This window comes from Zootermopsis nevadensis, unplaced genomic scaffold (genome assembly GCF_977971745.1).
Source record: "Zootermopsis nevadensis isolate Lab colony 2312 unplaced genomic scaffold, Znev_1.0 Znev_ptg000004l, whole genome shotgun sequence".
In the NCBI taxonomy this organism is placed as follows: domain Eukaryota; kingdom Metazoa; phylum Arthropoda; class Insecta; order Blattodea; family Termopsidae; genus Zootermopsis; species Zootermopsis nevadensis.
Genome location: NW_028259136.1, coordinates 3,200,652 through 3,220,331, shown reverse-complemented (window position 1 = coordinate 3,220,331; position 19,680 = coordinate 3,200,652). Strand labels below are relative to the sequence as shown.

Genomic DNA, 19,680 nt, shown 5'->3' with positions numbered 1-19,680 from the left:
GTTATACTTAAGATGGGTCTGTGGTAGCTGAATGTAAGGTAAGGTAATGTAAGGTAATGTAATGTAATGTTTTATAGGTAACAACAATACCGAGTAAACAGATGATGTTTCCTAGGTAACAAAAATGCCGAGTAAATAGATGTTCCTTAGGTAACCATTATTGTCGATTTGTTGATAAACAGATGACGTTTCCTAGGTAACATAACAATGAAGTTACACTTTTTCGTTTCCCAGGTAACATAACAATGAAGTTTGACGTTTCCTAGGTAACATAACAATGAAGTTACACTTTCTCGTTTCCCTTTTTCGTAACACATTTTTGCCGAATGACCCTTCCTTATAGACACAAGATATGCCACAGCCATTTTTACTAGTGTCAGATCTATACAAGCTGTATTAAAACAGAACACTTCAGTGTGAATGAGATGGATATGTTTACAGATAAGAGTTTTGGACAGAGAAACTCTCAAATTTTCAGTGCGTTGAAACCTTCCAAACTTTGGTGTCTATCTATAAGTCCACACGACATTATAACCTAAAAGACGAACATCGGTATCAAAATTCCGTGAAACATCAACCTGCAATATCATCAAATCGTAGGATAATTTTTAACTAGCCGTTTTGTATAACGTGCCAAAAATATCTTAGTTTTAATAATAGGTGGCAGCGCATTGTGGCACTAGAACGGAAGGGGCGTATCGTTTATTGTTGGGCGACCGGAAGTATTTATGAAGGTTCAATCTTTAGAAAGTTGCTTGTTTTCGGCTTAAACATCGAGAAAATGGTAATATTAAGTTTGTATGTTTTAAATGAAATGAATATAATACTATGTTAGGATATGACAGTGATTTAACTCTTTTTGTTTTATTATGGACAATTGTAACACACTATGTATTGCATTGCCCACTTCGTGTCAAATGTGAGTTTGGTTATGTTATATTAGGTTCATATTTACTGTAATAGTGGTAATGTTTCTTGCTTCAGCTTAAAATTTCCTGATGTTACAGCCAATGACGCCTCAATTATCTCCTGTTGAGGATCAGGAAAAGCTGTTGGGCGAGGCTTTGGGAGTTGTCAAAACTCAGGCACTTCAAATGAAAATGTGTCTTGATAGAAGCAAGCTTATGGATGGACTTAAACACGCCTCAACTATGCTTGGTGAATTGCGGACGTCTTTACTATCACCTAAGAGCTATTATGAATTATGTATCCTTTATTGTCACAGTCTGTTTTAATATAAAACAACTGGCATAAGCAGTTACGAGAGACATGTAGTGGAATGTGATATATATGACATTCTTTTTTGTTTGCCTTTTGTCTGAAACTCTTGTTCCATCCAAAGTTAAAATCAGAAGAGTTTGTGCATTCCATCAATGAAATCTGTTCATAATATGTGGTGTATTCACTTTAACATACACATAAGATATGGCAATAACTGATGAGCTTCGTCATTTGGAATTATACCTGTTTGATGAATTCCAGAAGGGACGCAAAGTTGCTGATTTGTATGAGCTTGTACAGTATGCTGGAAATATTGTACCCAGATTGTAAGTATGTTTTCACTAATATTAAGTTAAAGTAACTTGTATATGTATGCGTGCATTTATTTAAGATGTCTTTGTACAGTGTATATTTCAAATTTATTGTAGTGGTAATACTAGGTTTAGAGACACTTGAAAGTGATAATGTTTATTGTCCAATCATTGGCTATATTCATTAATCATATGGGCCGGTATACCTGCTATTGCGAACATGGTGCCTTCAGAATTTTCATAAATACATTTTAGGAGCCTAAAGTTTTGCATTTTGATAATATATTTCTTGACTGTGTTTCATTGGTTATTTGCTGTTACATGAAGCATGGTTTTTGAAGACTCTTGTAACATGAGTGAAGCTTATAGGTAATGTCCAGAAAGTAGTTTGCTTCACATCCTCTTGTTTGAACAGGTACCTGTTGATCACTGTTGGACTGGTATACATCAAGACGAATACTTGCCTTAAGCGCAATTTGCTGAAGGACATGGTAGAGATGTGTCGAGGAGTTCAGCATCCTCTTCGAGGCTTGTTCTTGCGGAACTATTTGTTGCAGTGCACACGCAATGTGTTGCCAGATGTTGCCGAGCCAGAGGATGAGTCAGAAGGCTCGGTATGATGATGTTGATAATTGTAATTTTTTTCTTAATGAAATGTTGATGGGGACTTATAACATGAGGGCTGTATTGAAGATTATGGATGAAAATGTTATGACTTGTTTTAAATTTGAGAACAAATCTGCCAGAAATGTTATCCTTAACAGAAACAATTTATTTCAAGTGTGAGACTCATGTGGGAAGAATTATGCTGGAGTCAGTATGGTTTAAAACAGTGCCATGTTTATAGTATTATTTAGTGAATTGTTTTTTGTTTGCTTATAGTCTGTATTCTTAGTAAGGAAAGTGAGATTTATGTTGTTATTGTAAACAAGTCTAAGAGAACTTTGATGTCATAGTGGACAAGTTTAATGTTATTATGACAACTTCTGTATTGTCAAAGAATATCGTAGCATACTGTGTTTTTTGTACAGGTGTTTGTATTATATCCTGTTGTAATGATAGTGTTTTTATTACCTTGTGAACAGGTTAAGGATTCCATCGACTTTGTCCTGATGAACTTTGCAGAGATGAACAAGTTGTGGGTGCGTATGCAACATCAGGGACACTCACGTGATAGGGAACGACGGGAACGTGAACGGGAGGAGTTGCGTATTCTTGTGGGCACTAACCTAGTTCGACTGTCGCAACTGGAGACTGTCAACCTTGACAAATACAAGAAGGTAAAATATTTACTTGCTTCCAAGAACTTTGCAGGCTACAATGTGTATTGTATGAATGGTAAAATTGGTGATGAATTATGCATGGCAGCGTGGATTAATCAAAATAATTTATTAAATTTATTTTACACACTGCAAATGTGAACTCATATTTCCTAAAATAAAATTAAATCTTCCTTCTTGAACAGTTCTGATTTTGTGTAAAAATGTGAACATTTTTCTCTTTATTTTCATTCATGGTTACATAGAACATGAGCAACATTATTTTTCAATGTCACTATGTAATTGTTTCTGTAAATTAAACTCTGCCTCACTTTCTGAAGCTGCATCGATTTATTATAGTTTACAGCCTGGTTTTTCGTAATCTTAATAGTATAGATTATTGCTTTCACTGAATTCTGGATTGCATGTCGGTGTAGATTTGTTGGGTTTTAGTGTATCCACTATAAGACAAAACCACAACCTAATAAGTTTAGCCAACTAATCATTGTTGGGGGTTGGTCGCAAGGCTAACAACCTTGCACCGTAAAAAGGAAGATGTTTTGAAACCTCAATCGAAGCCTCGGGCAGACGGACCTAACAGAGGACCGAATGGAAGAGAAGAATTGAGGAGGCCATGGACTGGAGAGGCATAGAAGAAGAAGGACTTATCATTGGACCAGATAGTTGTTTGGTCCCTGGGAAAACTCCTCAATAGGATTTTTATGTAGTAGGATGACTGTGTAAAAAATTGAGAAAGATCTGAAATAGAGTGATGAGGAATTATTTTAATGCAACATCGCATCATTCGGTGGGATTTGATAAAACCATGAAATACCTTTGACACGATGTTGATTCTGCAGACCAGAGATCTTCTGGGTACAAATTGGAAGTGCAAACCACTGGCCTCGGTATGTTTTTCCTTGAAATGATTTTGGTAAGCGTAATAAATGGTTTTCAGTACATTTGTATTTCGAAGGGATTAAGCCCATATGAGTTTTTATATTTGTTTATTGTAACTTGTCAAATGCTGAATGTGTTTCTGATGCTCAGTAAAACTACATCTATACATACTTCTTGGTATCAGTTTCATGCATTTCTGGCAGTACATTACTGAACTTAATGAACAATGTACTATACAAATATTTTTATCTTTAATATTTTTATTTTATTTAATTTGATTAATTTTTATAAGTTCTTAAATTATCCTTTGCAGCTGGTGTTACCTGGAATTCTAGAGCAAGTGGTCAGCTGTAGAGATGCAATTGCACAGGAATATCTGATGGAATGTATTATACAGGTAAGTGTGAATTATGATTAGTGTAGGGTCTCATTTGCATGACCATATTATTTTATGTGGCAAAATGGTTCTTGTTGCAGGTTTTTCCAGATGAATTCCACCTGCAGACATTGCATGCATTTCTCAAATCATGTGCAGAGTTACAAACCGGAGTAAATGTCAAGAATATTATTATATCTCTCATTGATCGACTGGCTACCTTCTCCCAGAGGGCAGATAGCGCAGTGGGGTCTGCTGGCATCCCTAGTGATGTCCGTCTCTTTGACGTGTTTTCCGATCAGGTTGCGACTATTATTCAGGTATGGTTTACCAGCTACTACAGCAGCTACATTTTTAATTATTGTTAAATCACTACAGTAGAGAATTTGAGCTTCTATTTATGCACACTACTCAAGGTATTATGTTTTATTCACCGTTCATATGTGTTTAGATTTAAATTTATTGTTTGAGGAGGAACCAGAGTGAGAGATTACTTGCTGTCATTACTATAATGGTAAAAAAATAACACGATTTTCTCCACAACATATTTATCAATTCTGTATTTGTCTATTTCCATAATATTGCCACACCAGTATGATTTTAATTTCAACAATATTTTTGTAAAAATATTCCTCTGATCCCCTTAATACATTATCTTCACAGAAATATCTTCCAGCATGCAGTCGCATAACCTTTTTCCATGCCTAACACAATGGAATGTGATGCTGTTAAATGTTCTGTCCTACCTATGAAGAACCAAATACATTTTCCAAGGAAAATTACTAAAACTCTACCATCTGTATATCTTGAAATAAAAAGTTCAGTTTGATAATGGTGTGTTAATCATATTGTGCCCATTGTGCCGTCTGTTACAGTCACGACAAGACATGCCACCTGAAGACATTGTGTCCTTGCAAGTATCACTGGTGAACCTGGCACATAAGTGCTACCCAGATCGTGTGGATTATGTTGACAAAGTTTTGCTCACTACAGTGCAGATCTTCCAGAAGATGAATGTTGACAGGTGAGTAGCCCTATTCTTCCTACCTGGTACTGTATTTTTGCTTGTTAAGGTTAACTTACATATATTTATTGGAGGCCTTGGTCTTAATTCTTTCATCATTAGCAAAAAGAATATTAAGTGCTGTACATTAGTCAGTAGGCCTATTCAACCAATTTTAGCATTCAGCTATCTTTCAGCTTTCATTCCTTTTTGTGTATGGTCAAATGCCATTAGAGCACCGCACTTTGTCCACTACCAGTATTGGCATTAAAGCAAGGGTGGTGGTACATTGAATTTTTATATTTTCAGGTGTATATACATGTATTACTGTGCAGTATATTTTTTGTAACGCTTTAGTTAGGACCTTAGGCTAAATATGAGACGAAATTGTTGAGTGTGTTCTTGAATTTCACGACTTCTAGAATAGTACAGTTTCATACAGTACCTGGTATATGCTTTGTTTTATGTTGTTATATTTGTGTTTTTGTTGGCTTGATTTGGCAAACTTAAGCAGTGTTGTTATGTCGCAGGATTGAATACAACACTGCTGTATCTCGTGAACTAACTAGGCTGATGAGGATTCCAGTTGACAACTACAACAATCTCTTAACAGTTCTCCAGTTGCAGCACTATGGCCCTCTATTAGACCTCTTTGACTATCATGGTCGAAAGAACTTGGCTGCTTATCTAGTCACTAATGCTCTTGAAAATGAGACCCTAGTTCCAACGCAGGAGCAGGTAAGAAATTTAAATAATTTGATAGTTTAGTATTATCACTCTGTTAACCATTACTGGAAATTTCTGTTTAGTCTGTCTTCACACAGATTTACATGAATTTCTGTTATTTCTCCATACTAAGCAGGATTATGCACATATAACACATCTTTCTTGTATTCAGGATGCATCTAATTATATCCAGAACCATTTGTCACATTTGGATTAAACTGGTTATGTCTTAACTAAATTTGCTATGTAAATTTTATTTTCTCTCTTTTGACTTTGACATTTGCATTACAAACTGAACAGATGTTGAGAAAATTATGTTTTTGTAGCATAAAATAGACTCTCTTAAGATCATAACCCATATTAAATGGCAGGAAACATTCTGGCAAGACTTCCTGATGCATTATTCTTCCATTGTGTTGAACTGCTAGATCTCGAACAGAACCCCATTTCCTAAGGACCTGACTAGTTTTAACAAATTCACCATATTATGTGCTTCCCCAGACTTTTATTACTTGCATCAAACTAGAAGTCTGTGTCAATGCTATTTTGTCTGAACTTGTGAAAAAGTGTCGTTAAAAAACTGCAAATAAATAAATATAAGTCTGTGTGTCTTCTGTGAGAAGAAGTTATATTGTGGTGTTTAGATCTTGGCAAACATGCTACAGATTTTTGTTACATTATTCAATGTTGTATTGATCTAGGTAGATGCTGTTTTAACAATGCTTTCACCATTAATCCAAGATCAGTCAGACCAGCCCCCTGGAGAGGAGGACCCAGAGGATTTTGCTGAGGAACAGAGTTTACTGGGGAGGTCAGTAAAGTCAACAAGTAGTTGAAATCAGTCCTCTGTTTCATACAGGAGAAAACAATTATATGGACTTGCATTTATATTACTAAAAATTAGACCATGAAGCAGATGCTGCTGTGAGCATGTAGAACACATCCTCCGCTGCTGACTATTGATTAGTCAATGCACGTACTGTGTCTACTGCCCCTTTACATCTTCATGTTTGTGGCTTCTTGTATTTATTCTGTTTTATTTGATGCAAATATGTGCAGGTTTATACACCACTTACGCTCAGATATTCCTGACCAGCAGTACTTGATCCTTAGCACAGCACGGAAACATTTTGGGGCCGGGGGAAACCAGCGTATCAAGTACACACTACCGCCTATAGTTTTTCAAGCATATCAGCTTGCCTTTAAATACAGGACACTCAGCAATGAGGTATGTATGACGGACAATTGGCAACTAACATGCCTGAGAAAAAATAATTAAAACACGAAATTTCTCTTATTAAAATAATTTCTTTCACACAGTGTATTTATTGCCCTGCAGAATTTTCACCGTGGGCTTGCTTAAACTGTTTCAGTCTTCTTTTCTAGATATCGTAGAGAAGTTAAAAAAACTCAGTTTTCTTTTGAGCATACATTTGATTCTGTTGTTCATATCATTGTCAGACTCAAAATGATTATTTTACTTCTTAACTTACAGTGAAGAATCTAATTATTATGGTGCATGAACCATGACTTTAGTCTCATTTAATTTGTTTGTTGGCAGATCTGAAAGTGGTATTCATAGACCCTGTTGTATATTATCCACTCATTTTTTAAACAGTACTTTTTTTGTTTTAGTTTTGATACAAAAGGGTACAAAGAAAAACAGTCCTGAGTATATCAGCTACTATAGGGTTCATCACCAGTTAATTCAAGTCCCTAAAAATTATTGCTGCCTTTGAATACTGCATGAATACACTTAATACAATTTCAAATCATTACCTGAGTATTGGAATATTCTGTGTCCATCATGAAGTCTTTGGGAAATTGAGCTTTAAATTCAAGAATTACATACCTATTTCATGTGTTTTTTTTTTTTTTGGGGGGGGGGTAAGATTTTTCATGTCATAAGTATAAACAGCATGTATTATGAAGATTAACACATTTTCTACCATGTACTCATGTATTGGTGCTTTGTCAAGACTTCCTCCTTCAGACAGCATCACGCCATTAGAAGACGGAAAATGCCTCTTTCAGAATACTTTGTTCACAGTTTTATTTATTATCACTAGATGATGCATGCAGCTACTTTTTGCAGTTCCTTGAGTTAATGATTGATGGCATTTCATTTCTTTACCATGCAATGCTGCAAAACAATAAGTTTACTGTTAAAAATGACTGGGCTGAGAGGTAAGTCAGCATATAATGTCTGGGGACAGAATAAATAAAATCACACTGTTTTTTGAGCCAAACTACAGTTTTTATAATTAGAATGTTTGTACTTGAGAGTTCTAAATCCATTTCTGTTGAATTTCGATTAATCTGCCTGAGAATTTTTTTTTCTTTGAACACATTATGTAACTGCACCGCCTTATTGACTGCTGGATGTAGAACTGTTATGTTTATATTTTAACATTCTTCTCTTTCCAGGATGAGGTGTGGGAAAAGAAGTGCCAAAAAATTTTCCAGTTCTGTCACCAAACAATCACTGCTCTTATCAAAGCAGAGCTGGCAGAACTTCCATTGCGACTCTTTCTTCAAGGAGCTATCGCAGTTGCGCGTATGGAGTTTGAGAACCATGAGACAGTTGCATATGAATTTATGTCCCAGGTTTGTTCCTGAAAACAAATATAAGGATGCTGAATTTTTGTATTGAGCTCATGCAGTTGTTAATGAAGTGTTGTAATAGAATTAATTTAAAATTAGAATATTTAATTTATTGTGCAGTTTACTGTAAGTACAATAATTTGTACATGTACGTATGAGTTTGTTTCCATCAGCTGTTCAAGGAAAGCAGAGTGTCACAGTTTTTTTGTTTTACTGCTATAAGCTTTATGCCTTTAGTTTATGGGTTGTATTTTATTATAACCTTGGACTGAAATTATATTGTAAATTTATTCTTTAAGAAAAGAGGTATTGTGAATTGTTAAGATGTTCTGAGAAGGTATAAATAGTTACATAATTTTAAAAATTCTTATAGGTTGTCATAAAATCATGTACCACAATCTGAGGTGTTTTTTGATAATAATATAACATTCTAATTTTTTTTTGTACAGTAACAAAAAGGAATTATGCCTTAGATCTATCTGGTTATATATCTATAAACTGTCCAGGGAAGATAGGTACTATGATGTTAATATGTTGTAATGGTTTTTTTGAACTAAAATTATTTTTCTAGGCATTTTCCCTGTATGAGGATGAAATCTCAGACAGCAAAGCTCAGCTAGCAGCCATCACACTTATTGTTGCTACATTTGAGCAGATGTCATGTTTTAGTGAAGAAAACCACGAACCCTTGAGGACGCAATGCGCATTGGCAGCCTCAAAACTACTTAAGAAGCCAGATCAATGCCGTGGTGTTGCCACATGCTCCCATCTGTTTTGGTCTGGCAAGAATGTTGCAACTAAAGGACAAGAAGTGAGTAAATGTAGTCTTTGCATGAAAAATGTCTAATTTTAAAATGTGAATAAGTGTTGTAAGTAGACTATACTAATTATTTTTTATTTCTGTAAAATAAAATACAATTGTATTGGTTTATTTCGTCTGTGAAATGAGCGTTATCTGTAAATTCAACAATTTCTGGACTGTGCAAATTTCCAGTTTAATACACATAAAATACCATAGTTGAGGGCTTGATTTGTTATTTATCTTTCCAAGATGCACGAAGGAAAACGAGTTCTGGAGTGCCTCAAGAAAGGTGTTCGAATAGGAAACCAATGTATGGACCCATCGGTGCAAGTTCAGTTGTTTGTTGAACTCCTGAATCACTACATTTACTTCTACGAGAAAGATAATAATCAGGTAAGTGCTGCAATGTGTGTTATCTACTTGTTACTGATATTACCCCGTCTGCTGGCACTTTAATTGTTTCTTATGAAGTGAAGATAGACACAGTTGGGAGCAGCAATACATGAATAAATATGGTAATGAATTAATAATAATAATAATAAAGCCCTCTGAGAGCCAAAGCCAACTAGCTGGCTGCTGGCCTCACGTTCACATGCCTAAGTAGAAGTGAACGATAATCCAACCAGACATAGGGTGATGTGAGGTCAGCATGACGAACCCCCAGCCATTTCTAGCTTTCCTGACTGGATTACGCTACTCATTGTAGCTCCCCAATTTCCTCACGATGCTGGGTTGGCACCGGTCCTATACACTGGTCGAAAGCTCATGAGAAAATTTCTTCTCCCCCGAGACTCGAACCAGCGCGCATTCTGTATCGCCGGTCCGAAGCACGATGCCTCAGACCGCGTGGCTATGGTGCGGGTTGGTAATGAATTACACACTTGATATATTTCCAGGGTTTGTGATTTTTAAAGCTGTTACATTTTAGGAACACTGATAAGTAATGATGCAAACTGGAAAGTACTTTCCAGCCATTTGCTTGTTTTTATCAGAGTTTTATGGTAATACAAATATTAGTATTTGATTTTGGCAGGTTACAGTACAGATGCTGAACCAGCTGATCAGCAAAATACGAGAAGAGTTACCAAATCTAGAAGCTAATGAGGAGACGGAACAAATAAATAAGCATTTCACGAACACTTTGGAACATCTTCGGAATAGGTTAGAATCTCCAGAATCGGAAGGTTTGTCATATGATGGTCTTATTCTATAGATATCACTGAGATGGAGTCCATTCTGGCCCTTGAGTCATGTGAGTAATTATTTTCTGGATGTGAATATTTTTCAGCGCAGTGTGAACAGGTTGTAATTTGTTTGTCTCTCACACTCCATGTTGTTGGGTGGTGGAATTATCAAAAACAGCGCTAACATTATCGACAAATGCATATGCGGGTCTTATGGTTCTTATGTATCAGGTGTGTTGGCTGAATTTGTGATTATTTCAGGCTACAATTCAATTTGAATACAATTGAAGTTAATAATTTTCTTTGTACAATTTTTGGAATATTGATTTATTATTTATATTGTTTGAATTACAATTCATTCTGAAGAAGATAAATTTTTGACATACATGTTTTGTTGATGTTGAAACAGAAGTCAATGGTGTTTTATTTTGAAACATATTATAAGACGTTCTTTGGCTCACATTCGAGTGCCATTTGTAATAATTTTATATCCTTTGAATAGTAAGTTACAATAGTTTTTGTTGTTTTGCACGTCTATAGTTTCAGATTCTATAAGATATTATGGTGGCACTGTAGTGCAAATTAGTAATACTCTTAATATACCAAATTGAATTCATAAGTAAATTTTCTGCTTTGTTTTTTTGTAATTCATGTTCTAGTCTCCCCATCATTACTAATTCTTCTTCTTCTATGGCTCTCCGGTCCGTATTTGGTCCATAGCCTCCCCAGTTCTCTTCCATTCGGTCCTCTGTTAGGTCCGTCTGTCCGAGGCTTTGATCGAGGTTTCAAAGCATCTTCCTTTTTATGGTGCAAGGTTGTTAGCCTTGTGACCAACCCCCAACCTGCAGGACCAGGGTACCTGCCTTAGTCTGACCTCTCCCCCTCGACCAATCTGGCTAGGGAGGCCCTACCAGTAGCTATGCTACCGCCAGCGTAGCTCTTGGGATCACTGAGGTATTCAAGCCCCACCACCATGACAAGGTGCAGGTACCATTAAGTGGGGATTAGATTATTTTACTAGAATTTTTTTTCATTGTGCTATTTTGATGTTAATGTTACACAATATCGGACCTCTTAACACAATAATTATGTCAAAAAGGGAAGGATTCTTATAAAGATTTTTGGTATTGGGGTATTTTGTAAGTGTTGATTTATAAAGTGTACACTCATTATAGGCCTAATATCCAAAATAGTAATTTTTGATAAAGCTCAACTTGTGTTACCTTGAGTCAGAATTTCTCAGAAATTGTCTGTATTTGAACAGAGTCAGAGGAAACAAAATGATGTTACAAAACTGATAGAACATGTCTTGTGGTCAAATCATTTGACTAATTACAGCATTTTATTTAAGATCTTCAGTGACAGTCCTAAAGTCCATGCTAACTTACAGTTATATCCTGTTAACTCAGAATTGCCTTTAAAATGTTCTTACTTCATCTTCTATGGCTCTCTGGTCCGTATTCTGTCCATGGCCTCCTCAATTCTCCTCTTCCATTCGGTTCTCTGTTAGGCCCGTCTGTCCGAGGCTTTGATCGAGGTTTCGAAACATCTTCCTTTTTACGGTGCAAGGTTGTTAGCCTTGCGACCGATCCCCAACCTGGAGGATGTTCTTACTTTGATCTATATTAACTGTGCATCATGTGCATGCCTAATCTGTGACAGATGTGTCAATACATGATTTTGTACGGCATTCGTGAGCCTGTGCTACGTTTATTGAGAATTTTTTATTTTCCGCCTTAGTCAGAAGGGCTTTAATGTTTCCCACACTTTTTCATTTGTAACATAGAAACCCATTAAAGGCAGGGGTAGAGCATTTATATTAACTGTTAAGTGGCCTACTGTAGTTAACGTGTAGGACCCGAGGTTTTCGTGGTGGTGAGTACAAGATGGCTGTCTTCTGGGTTGTAGCATCATGTAGTCTGGTAGAAATTTACCAGCATTTCGGAGGTATGTACAGCCTCCGTCGTTGGGGATGATGGAGGTGGAATGGTTAACGTGAATGCTCTAACCCAGGTCGAAGTAAATTTGTAATCGACCTTGCTGTTTCTCACGTAAAGCCTGGAAAAAAAATTTGTGGTTGACTTTGTAATTGTGAACTTGTTATTGAATTAATGTAAGCACCGTTTTCACTTATCGTACAATAAGTGTGACAAAACTGGTGTAATTATATTTTTGCACATTGAATTCCTTTTAACTCTGCCCTTAAAAGTACGTGCAAGTGAGAGTACAATAGAAGAAGTAGGGCTCTTAAGATCGTGTTATTGTTAATTGTATATATTGTAGAGAATTGTAAATTTGCTGCTGTAAAATTATTGAAGACTTCTCTTTTAAACTGTAATACTTTGACCCCAACTGAATATGAAGTGAAATGAAAGTTAAACAGACATGTTCTATTTTATACGGCTAGTGCATCGAGTATGTTGCATTGTTTTGTTACGTGTAATTGAATAAACATCACATGTCTAAGTAAAAGACCGTTATGTCATTTCTCAGTTTGGCCGTTGACTGTAGGGCAGAATGAGGACTCGTCTCGCTTTTGTCGTCTGTGGTCCCTGATGACGATATGTGAACCATTGTTTATGCTCTTGTATTGTGAAAATTTTTCTAGAAAAATCTACGATGTTTTACAAGACGAGGGTGAGCTGCGTCGTGTTTTTACTTATGTGTTGGTTTAGTAGCATTTTATTTTTCTCGCTGATTTGTAAGTAGCTTGTGTTCATTTAAAACATAAATGAGGATGTTTTAGGTTCTTATGAAATGTATGCTTTAGGTTATATATATTTTGTGTACAAATTGAATATATGAAAGCAGTCCGATGCGTTTTTATTCTTCGTTCTATGTTGTGTGTTAGCTGGGGGTAGCTCAGTCAGTTTGGTGTCTGACTAGGGACTGGATGACGGGGTTTGATTCCTGTCAGGGGCAAAGGATTTTTCATTTAGTGTCTGTGTCCAGACTGACTTTAGGGCCCACCCAGTCTCCTATCCAACTATCCAATGAGTCCTCTCCCCGGGGTAAAAGACAACCGGGGATTATGTTGACTGCTCGCCTTCGTCTAGTGCCAAGCTCAAGAATGAGTAGTGCCTCTACGGCTTTACAATTTGCTGCGTGTTTCACCAATTTTGTTATTTTATTTCACCCGACATAGCTAAGTGCTGCCCAGCTTTGCTTCTCAAGATATGGGATGATACCAACTACCAAGTTATTGCGGTTAATGCCACGATCACAGGGAACTAGAATTTCCAGTACTGACGTTGAAGGTGTTCAGGGTATTTCTGAATCATTCCTTTCTATTACTCTTGAAAATAAAGTTATATTTGAGTAGAGGGTATAGTACCTTTGAATATTTCTGTCTTCTGGGTTGTTGCGCTGTGTGGTCTGGTCGATGTTTACCAACGTTTCTGAGGTCATACTGCCTCCGTCATCAGGGTGATGAATCGCCCTGATGATGGAGGCATACAACTTACAAGACAGAAATCTTCATACTCGCCGCTGTGAAAACCTCAAATCTTATATAGTACCTTTGTTGTGTTTGTTTTGATCTTGAGGGCTGAAAAGTGTGCTCTGATGGTTGATTAAATTAGTAAGTTTACGCTACTTTCGTCAGCTCTTGGCTCGGATCTTTGCATGTTGTAGAATGGTGTGGGAGTGATGTGTGCTGTTTTACATTTCTATTTGTTTTTGGTCATTGTAACTGATGTACCTTCGATAATTCTGGATCCAGTGATATCGAAAGGAGTTGAATTAAAATGTAATTTGGCTTTGTGTAAAATATTTTTGAAGTATTGTTACATCAAAGCACTGAGTGTTTGCATTTAATAATTGAAACGTTTCACTCTCCAATTTTAGGCAAATTATTTTTATGAAACTACATTTTTCTTTAACATTTAAATGTTCCTTTGGCACCTGTTGCCTTTTGTGACAGGACTCCCCACTGTTTTCATTTAAATGACTTGAAGCAAGTTTCCGCTCATTTTCAGTTAATTAACATCAATGTCTGCAACATCTGTTTTACGAACAGACCAACTTCCTGTATAAAGTTTCACCATGCAATTTATTGAACAAACGCTGATGAATCGCTGCCACAGATTTTTTCTTGTCATTACAGAGACGATTTCGAGGTTCAGTAAGCACATGCTGTTTCTCAGTTATTATTTCACGATTAGGCTCCGTGGCATAAGACTCAAAATTAATTATTGATAGAATCTATGATTTTAGACGAACACCATGCTTTGAAAGAGGCCAAAGTGACTAGTCTCACATCCTTTTTGAGTTCATTGAACTTCAACAGTTGATATAGTGTCATTAAACCTATTCTGCCATAGCTTGATAGATAAGTAACAGAACACCCAATTAAAATAAAAGCTCACCGAGCACTTTACAGTACCTGATCATTATACATATCAGATACCATCAACCTCATTCAACGCTATATAGTCCGAGATGTTATATTGATAGCATCGTTAAATACATCACAGATAAAATAAATAGTATGTCTTAATCACTGGAACTCATGTATTGATTATGTAAGAAACAAACTAGAAAATGGCAATCAGTGTATAAACATTCCCTCACATGTATCACCGCTTATAGAAAATAGCGTGAACAAAGGGTGATTTTCATTTTTTACTCAGCTCCATTGTCTAAGACCCAGAAATGTACACAAGACAACCAGAAAAAGTGGATGAAGACGAAAATGAAGAATGGGAGAGGAAGAGGGCAAATAATATAGAAAAGAGTTGGGTTGTAAAATTGGACACACTGTACAAAACCTGAGAATCCCGTACTAAATGTGCTGGGAGTTGGAGAAAGATCTGGCCCTGTATTGTATGTCCTTTTAGAATGGAGAGTCAAATAAATTGCATCAGTCACGTTTCGCTCCGAAGAGACCTACATCAATCGCCTTTTGTTCTGTATAACTTCCTCTTTTTCAAACTTTGTGACGTCATTTCATCAGTTTCTCAAGGTACTCCGTGTATATACCTGTTTTGTCACATGTACCGCCCATCATTGAACAGTAAACGGCTTTAGCACTGTCGTAGTAATAAAATTGATTAGAAATGAATCGTGTTCCGATTTGTCTTCATACCTCATACACAATTAGCAGGTTCATTGGAACGGTAGCTCGCCCAACTTTCAAAGGTACCCACTTCAGATCTAAGACAGGACATCACGTATTATGATTTAGGCTTATTTAAATTTTCTTCACTGCTTCCATTCAAATTCCAGGATAATATATATGAATAGTCACTAACGTTCACTCTCTTTTCGTTTCGTCACGTACAAACAGCGTAACATTTCATTCTACGCTAAATAACCTCAAAATCTGATATAGCGACCTTAAACAAGCTTCCATGCTAATCGGCGATTTGGTAACGTTGGAATTCTGACAGGGTTTAGACGTCTTGACTGAGATTTTCATAGTTTTCCTCAGTCGGACCAAGCTAATGCCGGGATGGTAAGTTAAAATATACCAAGACGTCTTTAATATCTCTGTGTTTCATGATCGTATAAAATAAGTCTTATCCTGTCAAGTATACATTACGGTTAAATTTATATTAAAGGATTGCCCTATGGATCGCTTTTGCATGAAATCGAGAAATCTCATTATCTCGAACGAAAGTTAACCAAATGCATGGTTACATTGTTGAGAGGTTCACGGTGGGAACTGTTACTTGGGGGGGAGGGGTTTATGCTTCACAAATCGGTGAATGACATAAACAAAATGAAACGAAAACTGGTAGTCGTTATCTCGACAACATTCACGTGCTGCTGTGCTGATATTCGAGAGCTGAGAGGAATTGCAAGATGAAAAAGAACGAAGTAATATTTTAATACGGGTTACGCAGAGAAGAATGAGACTGAAGCCTGAAGCCTGTAAAGTTTGCTTTCTTTTCAAAACCGTTATTGACTAGAAAATTGTTTGTGTGGTTGATTAAATAACATTTAGAACTAAGTTCAAATTATAATTATTTATCAGCGGTGTTTCATGACCTATAATGGTAAGGGAATAATTATACAGTTTGCTTCGTGTATTCGTACACGGACAATGCAGAGAAGGCTCAATGATTAAGACATGTAAATTTTTTATTTGTGATTTATTTAGTTACGTTGTCAGTATAAGATCTCGGACTATATAGCGTTAAATGAAAGGTTGATTAAAGGATAAGGAATTGAAATGGATACAGAAGGAAACAGTCGTGGCCTAATTTAAGACACTACGCTGCCATTTCCCTTAAGGAACTTATGAAATCCACGATAAACATGTCGCAATGGACGGTACCTCCCGAAAATGAAGCAGGAATTCTAAGGATTCGCCCGTGACGTTGGATGTAAGAAAACACTTAAACTTAAATCAATTATAAATTGTAGATCCATTTTTGAGTTGATAGAAACGTTTGAACAATATGAACTGATGAAATAAGGCATGTGTTTCGGAGGTTTTCGGTGGTTGTGTAGGAAACAGATGAAGAGGATTGTAAGTGGTATTATTGGATCTGGGACTTTGTCCATAATATAACATGTGACTTTGATTTGTTATTAGAACAAGCCAGAAATAAAAATAAATTAAATTGTAGAAAGTGAGGCAATTCCTATTTTGCTGTACATAAGTGTAAGTTTGGTTTAAAAAAACAGGCAAAGCTTCCGCATTTTCCTGTCGCTGCGCTGCGTACTGCTACCATTACGACTTTCTAGCTGTTTCTTCCGTCACTGAACCATTTTTGTCAACCCTTCCTTTTCTCCACTATCAACAAGTCTGGACGAGTTCAGTGGCAATCCCGTCGTCTAATGTAAACGACAGGTATTTTATTACTCTCATGTTGCCTGGCTTGATTGTAGGTAGCGAAACTGTCGTGCAGACACGAGACAGGTGCGTTGTGGTCGCTAGTTGGTAGTAATTAGGACTATTGTATTTATTTACATGATATTACTGTTGTTAACGTATCAGTTGTTAAAGGTAGGTTTTATGTGGACGTCACTGAATTGGCTTTGTTGTTATGTGCTGTGTGTGTGTGAGTGTGCAAAATATATAATTATGTGTTCAAGTACAACGAAACCAAAACGGACATGACGTGTCTTCTGAGAAACGTGAGTAAAATAATGAACTTTCACATTTATCAATTGAAATAATCCTTGAATACATTGTTTTAATTGGGTAGAAAGCGTGGTGTAGGTGAAACGTGATAGGCTGTGTGGTCTAGTACATTTTATGCTATTTACACCCTCTTTGTAACACCTTAAAACATGACGTCAGAATGACATGACGTTATCACTCAACATGGTGTCCGGTGGAACTCCGAAAGTTTTATCACCTCCGAAGCAGTTTATTAGAAACTTTTACTACATATTTTGCAACTTATAGCGCAAATAACACAAGAAGGATGGAAGATACTTGATAATCATTGACATCTGTGAGGTCTGAGGGGAGGGTTGAAGGGGGTTATATTTACTTCAGGGGCGACAAACCTGAGATTCTTGAGCCTAATACATTGTCGTGTGTGAGTGCCATTCATTTTGTTATTTTATTTTACTTTGTTCTGTTGGTATTTTATGTAAAGGAGCGCTTTTGTAGGCCTTATATGCGCGCGTGTGTGTGTGTGTGTAAACGTTTCTGGATAATGTAAATTATGAATAATCATTTACCCTTCTAATGGTTTACTACAACTAATTAGAAAGCTGGCTTTGCCTTAATGTAAGAAAACAAATATTTGTGATTATACATACGAAAAATGCGGAACGACGCTACAAAATTAATAGTTCTTATTACTAAGATTGTTAAGTACGATGTCAAGGGGTAGGGATATTGGGCTACTGAAGAGTAAACATAGCAGGAAATATGAGTGCACGTAAATAAAGTAAAATAAGTTTACTAATGTTTAAGGAAGTAGTGGATCTTTAACAAATGAAACTGGTCCATATTTTCCGCATTCTTCTATTCAGTCCGAGACCTGAACGCCTAAACCTCATATTTTAAACAATAGAGTCATTATGCATTACCCTTTAAGTTAACCTTACCTCTTGATATCTTCAGTCTCTGTTTATAACAGTCTTGAATATCAGAATTCGAAGAATTTGAATATGACATTTGTTTATTAGTCCAGAACATTTCTGCTCAGCATAGTCAGAACGTAGTATTTCTGGAACAGAAAATGTTTCTTCTTGCACAGTTTTGTCATTGTGCTGCTGCTTAATTTGATAACCTTAGCCTCTCAGTAACTTCTTTGAGAGTTTTTCATTGTGTTAAACAATCAAACTTTCGTCAAGGAAATGTTTTTAGAAGTTTCCATAATGTTCCTGCTAGGTACGCTAAAACGTAATGACCCATATCAATTCTTTTGTGCATGAACTGGGCAATGTTTGCTGTAGTGGGTGGTGAGTTGTGGGTGTATACGAGTAGCACAATTACCCGGGAAAGGGCGTTAGCTTTGTAGCGTGCAGACCCATGCTGCATCGTCTTCGGAGGTAATGTAGCGTTAGTGAGGTGTGGAAATTGTTACGTATTCTGAGCTCCCAGAAGAAATGGATGAAATAATAATAATAATAATAAAAAAATAAAATTAAAAAATAAATAAATAAAAAACCCATAAAACACAAAAACAACAACAAAGTTATTGAGAGAAAGAGACAATCCAGGAAGCAAATCCGTCGCTGTACCGCTGTGGTAAACTTTGGTGTTATTATATACGGAATTAAAGGTGCCATGTTATATTGACTGTAATGAATAGGTATTCGTGATTTGTTTTGCGTTCAATTAATTTTTCGTGTTGTATTATTTTTATTTATAATAAACAATAATAGATAATATACAAATGGAAGAAGAGATTTACATAGAATGGCTAATATATATGTGTATATAATATTTGGAGCTAGTCTATATATATCACAATGAACTAAATAATCTGTATAAGATTAAGACACATATAAAAATAAAAATTCACATACGGTAATTGAAATTTGCTATTATACATGTTATTGTATGCACACATTTTTCAAATATATAATAACTTGTTAATATAGGCTATATATTACATCTATGTACAATTATGATTTTATATACATATGCATCTTCGGAAAATTGTATTTCTTTGATATGATTTTTACGCTAAAAGTATTAAGTTTGAATCTTACACAACTTGGATTTAAAGTAGTTTTTGGTGACGTAGTAAGTGCACCGTAATCTGGAACTCACTTCCCCACGACAAATATAATTCCATCAGTTCACTTAGTGCATTTGCAATTTGAAATAATAATGTGGACAGTAAACTGTGGGAAGGTAGGTTTGCTACGGAAATATAC

General features: G+C 36.1%; 1 protein-coding gene across 2 annotated transcripts; it reads left to right on the top strand.

Annotated features, from left to right (window-relative positions):
* The first annotated feature begins 407 nt into the window (after positions 1–407).
* Positions 408–13,208, top strand: Vps35 (Vacuolar protein sorting 35). Of its 2 annotated transcripts, none has more exons than XM_087342884.1 (15): positions 408–784; positions 985–1,206; positions 1,424–1,547; positions 1,948–2,146; positions 2,618–2,812; positions 4,005–4,088; positions 4,169–4,387; positions 4,943–5,091; positions 5,601–5,808; positions 6,498–6,607; positions 6,856–7,024; positions 8,224–8,403; positions 8,972–9,211; positions 9,452–9,595; positions 10,236–13,208. In XM_087342884.1, exons 2-15 carry the CDS (start codon positions 999–1,001, stop codon positions 10,413–10,415), a joined length of 2,409 nt encoding a protein of 802 aa, XP_087199010.1. In that variant the 5' UTR covers positions 408–784; positions 985–998; the 3' UTR covers positions 10,416–13,208. The 2 variants fall into 2 exon arrangements, with proteins under 2 accessions (XP_087199010.1, XP_021921904.1); XM_022066212.2 differs by having other exon boundaries at positions 414–784; positions 1,008–1,206.
* Positions 13,209–19,680: the final 6,472 nt, after the last annotated feature.